Source organism: Durotheca rogersii (genome assembly GCF_024521655.1).
Source record: "Durotheca rogersii strain YMJ 92031201 chromosome Unknown GGS23scaffold_8, whole genome shotgun sequence".
Classification (NCBI taxonomy): Eukaryota; Fungi; Ascomycota; class Sordariomycetes; order Xylariales; family Xylariaceae; genus Durotheca; species Durotheca rogersii.
In genome coordinates this window covers 305,027-322,035 of record NW_026251239.1, presented here as the reverse complement: position 1 = coordinate 322,035, position 17,009 = coordinate 305,027, and the positions used below count along the sequence as shown (strand labels likewise).

The 17,009-nt window shown below is 42.0% G+C and overlaps 1 protein-coding gene across 1 annotated transcript; it reads left to right on the top strand.

Annotated features, from left to right (window-relative positions):
- Nucleotides 1-11,371: 11,371 nt before the first annotated feature.
- GGS23DRAFT_509310 (uncharacterized protein) lies at nucleotides 11,372-16,318 on the top strand. Its single transcript, XM_051514536.1, has 4 exons — nucleotides 11,372-11,455; nucleotides 11,505-12,261; nucleotides 12,312-13,956; nucleotides 14,012-16,318. Exons 2-4 carry the CDS (start codon nucleotides 11,528-11,530, stop codon nucleotides 16,091-16,093), a joined length of 4,461 nt encoding a protein of 1,486 aa, XP_051372367.1. The 5' UTR covers nucleotides 11,372-11,455; nucleotides 11,505-11,527; the 3' UTR covers nucleotides 16,094-16,318.
- The last annotated feature ends 691 nt before the right edge of the window (nucleotides 16,319-17,009 follow it).

Genomic DNA, 17,009 nt, shown 5'->3' with positions numbered 1-17,009 from the left:
AATAAAGCCTAGGAGCTTAACATATAGTCGCTCTCCTAAGTAAGGGAGAAAAGAAGTTATCCCTATATGGTTATTAAACCGGCAGCCTATATACGAAATTAATACCCTAAATCATAATACTAATAAATACGCCCCTCCCTTACCTCTTACCTTAAAAGAAAGTATGTTTCTATAAATTATTAACGCCGATTAACGCGTTCCTATACTTAAATAAGTTATCCTTTACGTTTATCGTTAGGAATCCGGGATATTAACATCCTAGTATTACGTAATTATTACATTTTAATATAGGTATATTTTAATATTTAAAGGGAAAGTAAGGAAAGTAATTTATATTAGTAAAAGCAAAAGAAAAAGAAAAGGAAAGGAAAGGAATACGCGTTTAAAAAAAAAATAAGCCAGAAGTAACGTATACCCGCCGATTAATACCTCTCTTTTCCTCTCTACCTTCTTACCCTATCCTTTACTTACTAATTACTAAGAAAACTAAAAACTTACTTGCTTCCCGACTCCCGAAAAATAGTAATCTTCGAGTCTATTATAAATAATAACTCCTTTCCCGTTACCCGTATTATAAGCGGGTATACGGCTTAGCTTAAATCCTTTATTAAAAGGGAATTACGATCTATTCTTACCCGTAGGTAGGTAAACCGCTCGTCCCGGAATTCATAACGTACCCCGTTAATAAAAAAGAGGTAGATACCGTAAGAATACCTAAAGATACGATCGGGGGCTAAGGATCGGTAGGAAAAGAAAGGCTATATACCTACGTATTTAGCGGTATCGGAAAAGGCGAGCCGGCGCTCGTAATACTAATAAGGTATCTCGTTAAATACCTTATATTATTAAACGAATAAGCTAACGACGTAACGAGGATCCGTCGCTAACCGACGGAAATACTCGCTAACCGGGCTCTTATTATTAATCTTTATAAATAACGTCCGGCGGCGAAAGGATTAAACGTAACGGGCGAGGGATATAACGTAGCTCTAAAGGTAGGTAACCTCCTAAAAGTCCTTACTTATAATCTCCTATGCGATATACCGGCCGGCCGCCGGCCTATCTAAAAAATAAAACCGGACGTTATAAATTATTTTATTATTAGTTAGTATAGCTTTCGATTAATAGATCTTATTAATATTAAGAGTTATATACCTAGCGTTATTAGTTTATTACCCGAATTTCCTCGATACTCCGGAGCTACCGGCCGATAATTACTTTCGGGCTTTAGTTTAACGGGCGGAAGTACGAGGCGTACGGTACCTACTAAGGCTTAGGAATTAGCCGATTAACGTCCCGGAATTCCTCGATAAAAGGTAGGCGGCGGAAGGATTCGTCGGGCTACTTATTCATTAGGTTTACCGGTAGCGGTATCGACTTAGCCCGTTAATACGTTACGGCCTTTTTCTTATTCTCCTTAGCCTTCTTAAACGCCCCGGTAATTTCCTCGTCGGTAATTCCCGTAGTCTTTAGCTACTCGAGTAGCTTAAGGACGGACGCCCGGTTTAGTTTAAAGAGTTACTTTTAAATAATAAGGTTTATTATATATATATATATATATAAAAGAGAAACAAGGACGACGAAATTATAAATCTAGAATTAAGAAAAATCGAAAAACGAATTAAAACGAAGATAGAGGACCTAGGGAATAAAAGAAAGGAAGTAAATCGGAACCATAGAATAGCGAAAAATAAGAAGGAAGGTCGGACGAGAACGAAAGAGTCGAATACGTTACTTAAATTATAAATACCGTACTTAGGAGAGTCTCGATAATACCTATCCTAACCTACGTTTAATTACGAGTCTACGAACGTACGTACTTATTACTTTACTAAGAACATATAATAAGAAGCTATAAACTAACGCGTCTCCTATCGTAGCTCTATACGTACGCGGGAAAACGCGCTTTCCTAAAGCGTTAGCCGTAAAGGTATATCTAACTATATCGTTAATACGTCTCCCTCCTTTCCTCTCTTTTTCCTCTTTAGGTATCTTATTCCGAAACCCTTTCCCTTATAATTATTATATTCCTATTAATCTCTAGCCTACCTTTCTTATTATTAATATAAATTCTTATTTTTACTTTTAACTTATTATCTTTTCTTTCCCTTTCCTTAATTCTTTTTTTTTTTCTTTTATTATGTCTTTCCCTCGTTCCGCCGGAATCCCCCTCTTCTTCTTCTTTCCCTCCGTTTATAAAGACGTACGTCGCGTCGATCTAACCGACTTAAATAAATTCCTACGGGAGATTTACGGTAATAAAGATAACTAAAGTAATATAGAGAAATATTAGCTTAATATTCTAGATAATTACGATTCGGGGAAGGATCCGATCGAGTTAGGATCCGATATAACCTAAGCCTTCCGGCTATCCGCTAATCGATCCCGAACTATAAACTAATAGCTATAGGAATAAACGAAGGTAGTCCTAGCTAACTCTTTCGTTTACGTCGCCCGTTACGATTACCTTATTAACGAAGATATCCGCGCCTTCTATATTATAACTAACTACGACCTCGAAGATAAGAAAGCGGCCTTCGAAATAGATCCGTATTAAACGATAAGCTACCGATCGATAGGATCGTTCGATTTCCTAACCCGCTAGTACCTCCTCGATAACCCTACCTTTATTTTAGTTTTTACGATCTATACGGATCTAATAGACCCCGAACGAGCTAGTACCGACCCTTTAAAGTTCTCCTAAGCCTACTTCGCCGTAATATTATACCTCCTTAAGCCCCGAAAATTATTTAGCTTTAATATAGTTAAGAACGGCGCCTTCGATCGGGCGGCGTACGCGCTCGGCTAGCTACGGCGGGCATAGGAAGACGGTAATTTCGAGCCTAATATAACCCCTTAGTTTACTTACTACGTCGCGTTAATAAACTAATAAAATAGCTTTAGTTACGGTTTTTAAAGCGGTATTTTACCGTATCTTATCTTTAAACGACCGATCGAAGTCGCGCGTTAAGCCTAAAAAAATAAGAGCCTCGATCCCCTTAATACCATAAGAAAATACGCCGAAGTAATAAAGTAATTTTATAGCGTTCGGGTTTTAAAGGAAGGGGTTAATATCGTTAAGCGTTTCCGATAAGCCGTAAATTACTAGAAGCGAATCGACCTTATTAACGCTATAGCCTCGGCGTAAAGTACGCCGATCGGCGAGCCCCCTAGCCGTAAATCCTCCGTCCGGTTTATCGCGTAAGCCGAAGTCCGTCGTTCCTTTATAGCCTTAGTACCTAATCCCCCTTACTCCTTCGTATTAACGGACGTAAACCTCCGCTATAATAACCTCGTTAAGGTTATAACGTATCCCTTCCCTCCCCCCGGACTAGAAAGGATTAAGGCTTTTTAATTAAAGGAAACCTTTATACCGTATAGGTAAAGGAGAAATACTTAATTAACCCTTAGGACGCGTCCGTTCCCTTGCTATCCCCTTAATTAAGAGGGCTAAAACGAAACTAAGAAAAAGGTAGCCGAGATAAAGAAGGAAAACGCCGATCGGGTTAGATCGGCGAGGATAAACCGGGCTAAGTTAGCCGTAAAGTAATAAAGAGGCCCCTTTATAATATTAGACGAGAAATTAAAGGCGCGGCCGTAATAATTAAATAATAACCGAAGGAATAGAGTTTCGCGGTAGTTTTTAAGGGGAAATATTAATCGGAACATACCGTATTATCCTTTTTAATTTAATTATTTCTTACGATATAATTAAACTAAGGAAGCTATAGTAATACGGTAAGACATATCCTTTTAATATATTACGTAATACGCTACGATAGGCCTTATACCTATATAGAGTAACCATAGCTCCCGTAAGTACGGAATATATTACGCTTATTATCGAGTTTATTACCTAACTAAATTACTATCTTTACTATTTTTACCTTAATTAAAGATTCGTTTTTACTATTAGATTCGTCGTTCTCCGATTAATATATCTATCTTAATTATAGGCGCTTAAGTTACTTCGTCGTACCGCTATAACCGAATAAGTAACTTTTGCGTTTTACCCCTTTTTTCCCCTTACCTCTTATGCCTTCGGGCTAGCGACTACTATATCTCTACGACCAAGGGGCATAGCTAAGATACGATAACTATATTAAATTCCTTGCCTTTCGATTAATATAGCGATATTAGTTTCATCCGTCTTAGACCATCGTACGTACTATAGTCTTCGATAGAGTATACTTTCGAGTAAACCTATCCGGGTCTCTAGCATCGCGTACGCTCTGCTCCTCCTTAGTACCTATCTTTAGACGTAAACCGCTAGGAGAACCCCTAGGAGGTTAGGACCTTAGGAACCTAAACGACCTCTACGACCTACTTAAACTTATTATAGGACGATTAGCCGTAGTAATAACTTAATTTAACCTATAAGTGGTTAGATGGTAGTAATTCTTAGCGGAGGTTACTAATTTACGGTAAAAAGTAATATAGGTATTAATAATAATAACGGACTTCGAGGTAGCGGATATTAATATCCTTAATGTTCGTATCATAGATAAGGCCCTAAGTAAATATTAGGAACGATTTAGAGGCTATAGTCTAAGAGATTTCGAACTTATGCCCGTTATTCTTCGCTCGTTATTACGGAATGCTTTAATAAGGTAAGGTATCTATATAGGAAGGAGTAATGCGAAATATTCCCGGGAACTTACCGAACTAATACAGGCGAAAGGCCTTCCGACTTAGAATTACTAGGAACTCTAAACGGCTAAGGCTAAATAGCCTAATATACTAGCATGGAGAATGCTAATAATAAAAACTAACTAAAGAACGGTATATCCTAAGCTAATAGGATCGATAAGGGGAAGACTAACTTCCTTATAGTTCGGGGAGGTAGCGGCCGAATCATTAGCCTAATAAACCCCTGCTCCGCTTCGAAGGGCTATATATAGAGGTAACCTTCCTTTTATCCCGGCTAATCCGTAGTTCGAAACCCCGCTTAGACATAGTTTCCTTTACCCTGGATCCTTTAACGAGCTAACGCTAAGGCCGTAGTAGGTAGGATTAGCTAAGGGCCGATAGGGATTACCGCCTAATCCTCCGTTAGTATCTCGAACCGACTAACCATAGTAACCTAACGTCCTAACCCCTCCCCCTCGAACCGATATCCCGGTAATACCTAATAATTCTTCCCTTCCTCGGTAGGACGTACTTCGTTAGTAGGTACCTATATCGTAGGCGCCTAGGGCGCCTTTACCCCCTTAATAACTACGGGTACCCTAGCTATTACCTTTTATACCTCTTTCCCCTCCCCTTATCGGATATTCATACCCGCTATACCTAGGGTACCCGCCGTATGGATACCCGCTATTTCCGCTATTAGGTCTCTAGACGGGTTATAAACCGTATAGGCCGTATAATTTATATAGCCTATGGATGCTATTGTTTTTTCCTTAGTTATATCCGTTAATAAAAGGAAACGATCGGGCGAGAAAGAAAACGTAACCCTCCCGGGGAAATTAATACGTTACTCCGGAGCTAGGATATAATTAATATCCTAGTAGCTAACCACTAGTAAGTTACTTAAACGAAGGGATTCCCGGAGGACGCGGTTCCTTTTCGTTAATAGGATAATCGCGTACGCCGGGAACTAAGCTACTACTACCGTCCGTTCTAGTACCGGAGCTCCTTCGATAGTTACCTATGCCCGTTAGGAATTAAAAGTAATAGACCTATTACGATATCCTACCTACGAAAGTACCGAACGAATTATGCCTCCCTATTATCGTAGGATACTTTAAGAAGGCGTAGAATAAGGAAAATAACTATACGGGGAAGGTATATAATATCCTAGAGGATAAGTTTAGGTTCTTCTTAAACGTTTGTTATATTATTAGGATCCGATAAACTTAATTTTACGCCGTTTTTTCGATAATCCTATTAGGAAAGGTAGCCATCTACTTCCTATATAACGTACTACGGTACTAGTATTTCGTGAATATATATCTAGCCATGAAACGCTACTTTAATACGGAATAGAATAAAGTCTAGTATTATTATAACTAAACGGCGATTATCTTTTATAATACGAAAGCTAAGAAGGGTAATAAGGATAAGTCGGACCTAGAGGTACTCTAAGCTATATTAGATAAACTAGCCCTGTATTAAAGGGCCCTCGGCCCCGACTTTAAGGGCGAATAGTAGTTAATCGTAGTAGTCTACCGAGCCTACCGTAACGTTCCTTAGTTATAATACGCCTTATTCGAACCTTTAGCGCGCTTCGAAGATATAGCTAGTAAGCTCCGTGCTTTAATTAATACCTACGAAAACCTTAAAGGAGTACGATAATTCGTAGTAGATAGCGACGACGATACCGATAAACCTAACTAGTATTACGTCGACCGTAAATACTACCGTAACGATAAAGGAGGTAAATATTACGATAATAAAAAAGGAAGGGGTCGATTCGGGTAATAGCGGGTATGGAAAAGAAGATGCTAGGTATATAAGAAAGAAGGGTATTAGTCTATTAAATACTCCGAGAAGGAAAGGAAGGAGGTAAGGATACGATGGAACGCTAGTAAGGATAACAAGGGTAACTATGCGACCTTTTTAGCCGATTACGAGGGAATTAAGAACATAGAGGAGATCTCGGAAACGGAACGGAAAGGCGAACCCGATACGGACTAATTATCCGACGACGAATAATATATAATGGCCGCTTATTTATTTAACTAAGCATTTTAGTACCGAATTACCGCTATTAATCCCTTTAAGGACTCGTCGGTATTAGGAACGTCCTTTATCCTCGACCGGTATATAAAGAAGGTATTCCAGGGTATTATATTAAATATAAGTACGGCGCGGGTATCTACTACCGGTAAGGAGTAGTATCTCGCGCTCGCTAGGGAATACCTAAAATAATAACTAAAGATTAATAGTAGCCGGGTAGGAGAAGCGAATATCCGATTCGGAGATAGGCTACTCTTCGGATCCCTAGGAACCGTATTAGTTAATACCCTATTCGGATAAGTCGATTTCTACGTTATAGAAACGGATATTCCATTCCTTTTATTACTTAAGGATATGAACTAACTAAGGGTATACCTTAATAATATTACTAATTAATTAATCTTAAAGGATAGTATAGTAATCCCGATTATACGTAAATAGGGATATCCGTAGTTCTAACTCTACGATAGGGCTTACCTCGCCGTAGCCTACTTTACGGAAACGGAACTACGACGGATCTATACCCGCTTCGGGTACCCCTTAGTTAATAAGCTATACGATTTACTCGATAAAGCCGGACATAAGGTCGACGTTAAAGACCTTAAGGTAATTAATAAGTTTTGCTACTATTACTAAGTTAAGGGTAAATCGTTATAGAGGTTTAGATTCGCCTTAAGGGACCTAGATATGGACTTTAACTACGAAATAATCGTCGATATTATATACCTAGACGGATAATTAGTGCTTTATATAGTCGATATAGTAACTAGCTTTTAAGCGGTAAGGTTTATAAGGAGTATTTCCGCTAAAGAGACGTAGGAAGCCCTTAAATAATGCTAAATAAATACGTACTTAAGGCCCCTAGACGTTATTACTTACGATGCCGGTACGAACTTTAATAGCGCCGAGTTCCGTAACGAGGTACGGCTCGTAGGGATTACCTATAAGTAGGTATTAGTAGAAGTATACTGGTCCGTCGGAAAAGTCGAAGAATACCATAGCCCTATACGTAGGATATACGAGATCGTTACGTAAGAAGTCCAGGGCTTAATAAAGGCATCCCGCTTATAGATAGTAGTTAAAGCCGTTAACGATATAGTAAATCCAGACGGATTAATCCCTACGCTACTTATCTTTAGAGCGTATCCGAAGATTAATATGGATTTATTACTTACCCCGTTATAGACGTAAAGAGCCTAAGTAGTTTAAAAGGCGATGGTAAAGGTTAAGAAGATAAAGGTATAGAGGTTTATACGGGATGCCCTTAATATACGTAATAAACTAAATATATTAAGGATATTACTAGCCCTTCTACTACTAGGTAGTAAGGTCCTAGTCTTCCGCGAAAAAGAAGGATAGAAAGGGCCGTATAAGGTTATTGCCGTTATAAATAAGGACGTAATTATTACCTTAAACGCGTTAGCGGGGACGTCGACCTTTAGAAGCTTTTACGTTAAACCGTATATTCAGCCTATAGATGGGTAACGGACCCCGAAGGATCTAAAGATCGAATTACCGAAGCCGGGCTTTAATCCGAAGGATTACGAGATCATCCCCGAAGAAGATCTTAACGGACCCTCCCCCGACGTATCCTACTTAAGCATAAAGGAGAAGGACGACTACGTCCTAGTACTAAGATTACGAGCCACGGGAAAGATTATCGCTCCTAGTTAACCGTATAAGGCATCTAACTTAAAGGAACTAAACGCGCTCTTCGACGAAGGCATCCTTTAACCCGAGATATACGACTACGTAGTTTATTAAGGAGCTATTATTTTTAAGTTACGAATAATTCGTAAGATTAAAGGCAAGAATATCCTAACGCCGTACGAGAAGTCCCGATTAATGGTTTAAGGTTATAGAAACCGCGAGAAAGAGTCTATAATAACGTACGCGCTTATTATATAGAAGATAAGTTAACGCCTAATACTAATATTAGCTTTAATACTTTAATAATAACAGTACGGTATAAAAATAATAATCCGGGATATTATAATGGCGTATACGTAATTAAAGACCCTAATGTAACGAATAATCTTCGTACGCTTATTATCCGAACTAAAAAATAAATACCCCGAGGAAACGCTATTACGTATTATTAAACCGCTATATAGACTCGCGGAAGCAGGCACGTATTAGTTCGAAACCTACTCGAAGTACCACTAACGGGAATTAAAAATGGAACCGTCGGTATTCGACCCGTACTTATTAATTACGAATACCAACTAACCGTTTAAAGTTATAGGCCTTTAGATAGATAATACCCTAAATATCGGTATAAAGGAATTCCTCGAATAAGAAAATAAGGCGTTAGTAAAAGTAGGAATTAAAGCGAAGCCCTAGAAGATATTTAAACCCGGGATAACTAAGGATTTTAATGGATTATGTATTATAGTCTACGCCGAGGGAGTCTCCGTAACCTAAAAAGGGTAAGTCGAGAAACTAAAGCCATTAGATCCGAAGGTAATTAATATAGCTAAAAGGTTCGTAGAATAACGCGTAAGAAGAGCATATATCTCCTTAATCTACTAACTTAAAGTAGCCTTCGATTATTCCACGGCCGCTTAATACGTTAACCCCGGGGCTAAGGAAGCGAAGGCTCTTAACACGAGAATTAATTAGTAAATAATTAATAAAGACCGAGGCCTTAACTATATCGCCCTCGACCCTAAGAACCTCCGCCTATATATCTTCGTAGACGGCTCCTTCGTTAATAATACCGACATAAGCTCCTAGATCGGTTACCTTATAATACTCGGAATTAAGAAACCTACTCCTACCGCTAAGGATAACGAGCTACGGATCGTCGGTAATATAGTCCATTAATCTTCGACCAAGTATAAGAGAGTTACCCGGAGTATACTCGCTAGTAAGATCTATGGGATGATTTAAGGATACGACGTCGGCTACGTTATCTACTATATAATTAATACTATCTTAAAGCGTTTAGCATTACCTCGGGCGCCCTTAATATTATATACTAACTCATTATCGCTATACTAATACTTGGTATAGATAGGTAATACCAATAAGAAGCGCCTAATAATTAACCTAATAGCCTTAAGATAGTTATATGAGAATCGGGAAATTAACGATATCAAATGGATCCACGGAAGCTATAACCTAGCTAACGTAATAATAAAGGCCTCGCCGAATAAAGCCATAAGAACTTTAGTAGAGGAGAATTACGTCGATTTAAGGTTAGAAGGATGGGTAAAGCGGGAGTAATGGTTCGTAATTAGGGACGGTAGTTTATAATTACTAGTCGCTAATTGCGAAAAGAAAAAAAACAGAGTAAGTAATGGTTTATTTATTAATTAAAGGTAGCGTAAGTACTTCCGTACTTGCGTGGCATATAAGGGACGGCTTCCCCGTCCTACTCTTAGATAGATAGCTCCTAGATCAGATATCTTAATATAACCAGTCTTACCCCTATTATTTCCTACCTACCTATTATTTACTTTGCTTTACGTACGTACCTACCAATAGGTAAAACGCAAAAGTCACTTATTCGGCTATAGCGGTACGACGAAGTAACTTAAGCGCCTGTAATTAAAATAGATGCACTAATCGGAGAACGACGAATCTAATAGCAAAAACGAATCTTTAATTAAGGTAAAAATGGTAAAGATAATAATCTAGCTAGGTAATGAACTAAATGATTAGCATGGCATGTCCCGCATTTACGGGAGCTATGGTTACTCTATATAGGCATAAGGCCTATCGTAGCGTGTTACGTAATGCATCAAGAGGGTATGTCTTACCGCACCACTATAATAATTAAAGATCTATTAATAAAACCTAATATTAAAGATAAATAAGTTTTAAGAAAGGATTTTTATTTAATTAATAATAATAATAAAATTAATTTTTTTTCTCGAAATATATAAAAGTATAAAGGTATAAAATGTATAAAAATCATAAAATTCGTGCATATTTCTAGCATAAAAAAACTTAAAAAACTTAAAAAAACTTAAACTTAAACTTAACTTAACTTAAACTAAAAAAAACTTAACTTAACTTAACTTAAGTAGAAAAAAACTTAACTTAACTTAAGCTGAAAAAAACTTAACTTAAACTTAACTTAACTTAAAAAACTTAACTTAAACTTAACTTAACTTAAAAAACTTAAACTTTTTTTTGTAACCCTGGCTGCTACTAGGGCAGGGCTTACCCCATGGCTGCACGTGACCGATTACGTGCTTGCGCGCCCACAGTAAGTCTAGATATTAAAAGCGGAGAATCCTACCCCGAAACGAGGGTTTTTCCCAAATGTAGCTATACGAGCCGCCTAAACACAAACCCCGGGCTGAGGACGAAGGTCGTGTCCCTCAGCAGAAATTGGAATTTCTTATCCTCTGACCCGGCGCCCTCAACCAGAATGATGCCCATCAGAGACAGGCTGCGGAGGGTCTGGCCGCATCATGGCAGATCGAACCTGGCCGCCACGCAGGCCCAGGGCCAAGCCCAAATCAGCGATGTCAATCAGCAAACCCCGCTCGCTGCGGCAGACTCATCCTCGGCAGCGACAGGGCCAGGCTCGTCTGGGCAGGAGAATAGTCCTGCCAGCCAAGAGCGGGTAACAGCCGAAGCGAGAGAAGACAGCCAGTATGGTACTGTTCCCCGACACGATTTGCAGGAGCATGGCCAAGAAAAAGAGGTGCAATCCCTCTGGGACCGTGCGTATGACGAGCTCAGAGCGAAGGAACCACAGACGGTCAACAAGTACGAGAAACTGCTTGAGGCAGAGCTGAAGTCAAGTCCGTTGTTCAACGTGAATACATCCCATAGCCACCGAATAACACCTTTCATAACAGACCCAGCAGAAAGCAGTTATTTTAAAGATATGAATCCAAAGCAACGACAAGCACAACTCGACATGATAACGAAAAACGGCCTTGATCGCATGCGTAAACATCTGCTCACATATACCGTGGCTGGCAACGAATTTGTCGTACGGGACCAGATGGCACAGGTTACGACGTTCGTGCTGAAGATAAAGAGCGTTGTGGATGAGGCTGTCAAGGCCTCCGTGGAAGCCTCAATAGTGTGGGCCAGCGTCTGTCTCGTCCTCCCCCTCCTTACCAACCCCAATGCAGCAGAACAAGCCAACAGAGACGGCCTCATTTATGTTACCTCTCGCATGCGCTTCTACATCGCCCTCGAGCCTCTGTTATTACCTAGAGATCAGAGTCGAAGTTCCACTATTCCCAAGGGCCTCAGAGTCGAATTTGAAATCCATGTTAGAGACCTCTACCAAAAGATTCTCGAATTTCAACTGCAAAGCGTTTTGCGCTTCTATGAAAGGCGTCTCAACAGACTTGGCAAAGATCTTGTCCGATATGAAGATTGGGAGGGCATGTTATCCGAGGTCCATCGCCTCGAAAACGTTGTTGATGGCGACTTCCATAAAATCAATGACGCAGCTTTGAGAGCAATGGTGGAGGATCTCAAGGATGACGCAAGACAGTCTCTGGAGTCTACTCAGGGATTATTGTCACTGGCAACGAAGCAACTCCGAGTTACAGAAGAGCATCGAGATATCGGATCAGCGCAACTACAGGAGCAGAGGCGTACAAAGTATGCTTCCACAGATAACTTCTCTCCGTCCTAACTAACGTTTTCTTTAGTGCACTCATCGCCAAGTCGGTCAATGCCATTCGACTGCCGACTGTCTCCAGCGCCGTGTACGGCAGTAGCGCAGATCAACATATTCCACTGTGCCAATCGGGAACAAGGGCTAGCATCTTGAAATACATCAATTCATGGGCAAATGACCCACTCAGCAAGACCATCTTCTGGCTTCAGGGTCCTGCTGGTACTGGCAAATCGACAATCAGTCGTACCCTGGCGCATGACTGGAAATATAATCATCGTCGCCTGTTCGCTAGCTACTTTTTCAAACGAGGAGAGAAAGATCGCAATGGTTCGGCTTTCGTATTCCCAACAATTGCTAATCAAATGACGAAACTTAGTCCAGGCTTCCAGACACATCTCCATTTGTCTCTCGAAAGCCTAGGCGATGACAAGATCGAAGATAGGGCCTTGGACGAACAATTCGAAATTCTTTTTTTGACGCCACTTTCTGAAATTGACCGTGATTCACCAGATAGTCCGGCGAAAGTTATTGTCATTGATGGCCTAGACGAATGCGATAACGCCCGGGATGTCCAATTGATTTGCAAGCAGCTATCTCGGTTTCAGGAGGTTGTTTTGCCGCGAATACGTATATTTCTGACGAGTAGGCCTACTGGTGCTATTACTAGTGCTTTCAATGGCCTTGACACTGCGAAATACACCAAATTAGCATTGAATGAGGACTTCGTAGGCGAAACGAAGGAAGACATATCTACATTCCTGAGCAAGCAGTTTGAGGACATCAAGCTTCGGCTGGAGATCGAAGACCCTTGGCCAATGTCAAAAGACTTAGAGCGTCTGGTCTCCTTGGCAACGACTCCGTGGCCATTATTTATATACGCATCAACGGTTTGTCGTTTTATTGACGATGAAGAGGGATTGAAAGATCCGGTGGAGAGACTGGAACTTTGGCTAGAACAAAGTGACGCCAACACTCCACAACTTGATCAGATCTATAACCCCATCCTTCATAATATCTTCTTCGGCAGCCACGATCAACGCGAGAAACCCAAGCCTCTCAGTGACTCAGAGAAGTCGGAACTGCGTGGAGTTCTGGGAGCAATAATTCTCATTGTCACCCCGCTACCGGTTCGATGCCTAGCTACTCTTCTCGGCATATCTCAAACCGGCCTGAACCGCTGGCTCCGACAACTCCGTTCGGTGCTAAATATTCCTAGTGACCAAAGCATTGCGATACCCCCACCGCACAAGTCATTCAGTGACTTCCTCCTCGGCCAAGAAGGTACCGGATCGGATTCTTTCCAGATTGATGCATTAGAAGCACATGCCGATCTCGCGTCAAGGTGTCTCAATCGCTTGAGGCACAAAGACGACGGACTCCGGAAGGACATGTGTGGTCTTCAAAAACCCGGGATATTGGTGAATGACATAGATCAAACTGTCGCAGCCAGCAGATTTCCTGCTGACCTTGTATATGCATGTGTTCATTGGTCGTATCACCTGGAGAGTAGTGTGGGTGAAAATAAGAATGCGGAAGTATCATTACGACTAGATCTATTGAAAGATGTCGAGGCCTTTCTTCAGCAACATTTCCTTCACTGGTTGGAATGTTTGTCCCTATTAGGCAGGTTCACAGATGGACTACTGTCAATCAGAAGGCTTCTCCGGATTGTCCAGGTATCTCTATCAAATCTTGTGTTGCTTCATGAATACTAACCGCTACCAGGGGCAGCCGGATATAAGTATGGAGCTGACTCGGTTCCTGAGAGACGCTGAGAGGTTTGCTCTCAACTACCGTTCTATCATCGAAAATGCTCCCCTACAAATCTACGGCGCCGCACTTGTATTTTGTCCGACTGAGACGGACACAAGAAGATATTTTTGGAAAGACCGACATCGGTTTGTTAAAGATGTACTGGGAATCGGAAACACCTGGGACCCGTGTCTCCAGACGTTCGAGTGTCATAATCAGGACGTCAGGGCCATTGCTTTTTCACCAGATGGAAAGACGCTCGCCTCAGCTTCTTGGTTCTCGCCGCTCCCTCCAGGTCTCCACGAGCATACTATCCGACTCTGGGACGCGGAGTCGGGCGCTCACATAAGAACACTTGGGACCTACCGTGGCGTGACGACCATCGCATTCCCCAACAATACGACGCTTGTGGCGGCTTCTCCAGACCATGTAGTTAGGTTTTGGGATATAAAAGAGGGCAAGCACTGGGGATTCCGAGACAGTTTTGCAGGCGACACCCAGAACACTGGGATATTTGATTTGTCGCCACATGGCACTCTACTTCCATCATCCTTTAAGGACGGCACAATCCGGCTGTTAGAAACGGAAAGCAAATGTTCTCGGCACAAATTCAAGTGTTTCGGCAGTAATTTTCACCACGTTACTTTCTCACAGGATAACACGTTGCTTGCGGCGGTTTCTGAAAATCCCCAATCGTCGGCCCGGGCTATTCAGTGTTGGAACATAGAAACAGGCGAGCAGTTGGTGTTCGAATGCAACGACAATTGTGCTTCAGCTATTGCATTCTCACCTGATAATGCAACGCTTGCTCTGGCATTCGAAGAAAAAACCATTCAATTCTGGGATATAGACTCCGGTGATCATCGGCAAGTCAATATCAGCTTCTGGCTTCAGCATATCACTTTCTCGCCAGATGGTAGAAAGCTCGCATCTACTTTCGAAGACAGTGTCTGGCTGTATCATATAGAATCAAACAATCAGCAAACATTCAAAAACCATACCAATTGGGTTAATGCCATTGCCTTTTCACCGGATGGGACAAAGCTCGCATCGGCTTCTGGTGACTCGACAATCCGCATGTGGGATGTTGAAATGAACAGTCGTCAGCCACTGGAAGGTCATAGTCGTGATATCTCAGCTTCTGCTTTCTCGCCGGGCTTCAAGATGCTTGCAGTAGCCTTTGCCAACGAGGAAATCCAGCTCTGGGACACGAAAACGGGTAACTCTCTGCGGGTCCTTCATAATCGGGAATACATTACAGCTATGGCTTTCTCTCCGGACGGCGCAACGCTTGCTTCAACGTGCTGGGAGTGTAAAGTTCAGACCTGGATCGTCGAATCAGGCAGCTGTATGTGTATACTTGAGGGCCATACCGATTACGTTCAGGCTGTCGCTTTCTCGCCGGATGGGCAAACAATCGCGTCGGCCTCCGCTGATCAAACAGTTCGCCTCTGGAAAGTGACGACGGGAGATTGTCAAAGAATACTCGACGGCCATTCCAAGGATATTACAGATGTCGTTTTCTCGTCGGGTGGCACCACGATTGCATCGGCTTCGCGGGATGAGAGGGTTCGGATATGGAATATTGAAACGGGCGATTGTTTGGCAATATTTGAAGGCCATATTGGTTACGTCTCAGCCATGGCTTTCTCACCAGACGACGCCAAACTTGTAGCGGTTTCTGGCAGGTTGATCCAGCTGTGGGATGTGAATGAACCTGCGCATTTGGGAACGGGGAGCCTTAATCAATATGTGCCCCATATATCATTCTCAAACGATGGTCAACATCTTGAAATCGACGGTTCATATTCAAAATACGTCTTAGCTATCGACGCTCTAGACATAGCACCCCACCAGATCCCATCGGATCCGACAGTCTATGTCAATGACGGCTGGATTTCGCGAGATGGAAAAAATCTTCTCAGGGTGGCTCCCGGCTATCGAGCTATCCGCTCCTGTCGAGTGATACGCACAGCAGACAATTGCCAGATGTTGGCCCTGATGCATGCCACGGGACAACTAGCATTCCTCTCGTTCACATTCTCTGAAATGACTATATGAATCAAGAATTTAACTGGTCTATCTGGAGCGAGGATGTCAATGAAGAGTGGTCGTTGTACGTACGCTATTTTGAAGCGACATATGAATTTGTCACGTAGAGGTGGCTCCTTAGGTTGCTCCTCTTCGTTGCTTACCTCAGCAACAGGAGCTCCTATATATACGCTTCCGTTGCTTCCATTCCTTTAGCTAGTTCTTAGATAGAACAAGACCTTTTCCTTCCTTTTGCTCCTCTTCCCGTTACTCGCCGCTCGTGAGATAGCTTCTCGCGCGCGCTCTCGCGTACGTAGTGCTAGCTACGTGATAGTTATGAGCCCGGTTAGCGCTTTAAGGACCTCTTGGAGCCGCAGGGCGCGCGCGAACGTTTAGAGCTCTTCGAACTTTATTTTTCCGAGCTTTATTTCTTCGACTTTCCTAGCGTTCGATACTTTCCCTCGTCGCTCGCCTTAAAGCTCGACTTAATCGGGTAGTAAGGTAAGCGGCGGGAGGCAGCCAGGAAATCCCTTGGGCTTCTCCTTTTCTCCGACTGCTTCGCGTTTCGGCGAGCGGGGTATTAATCGCTTTAGTAAGTAATAGGCTTTAATAAGTAACCCCGTTTCGGTATCGCTCCCGATTAATAGTAACGGACCTCAACTAGTTCTAGCCACGGGCCTTGGCTCGTTCTATTTTAAAGGGGGTCGATCCGAAGTCAGAGAACGGAGATTCAGGTAGAGATAGCTCGTCGAGGAGAGAGCTAGTTAATCGGGAATCGGTCCTAAGAGAGCTCTAAGGAGCAACGGCTCTTGCTCTCTTCGTAGCCGTGGTAGTTTCCTGCTGTACGGTAAAAGCCCTGGCTCCCTAAAAGTATTTTTGGCCTTCCTGTTTTTTCTGGCTCCTCCCTCCGCGATAGAGAGTAGCCCGAGGGGGTGAGGAAAGGAAG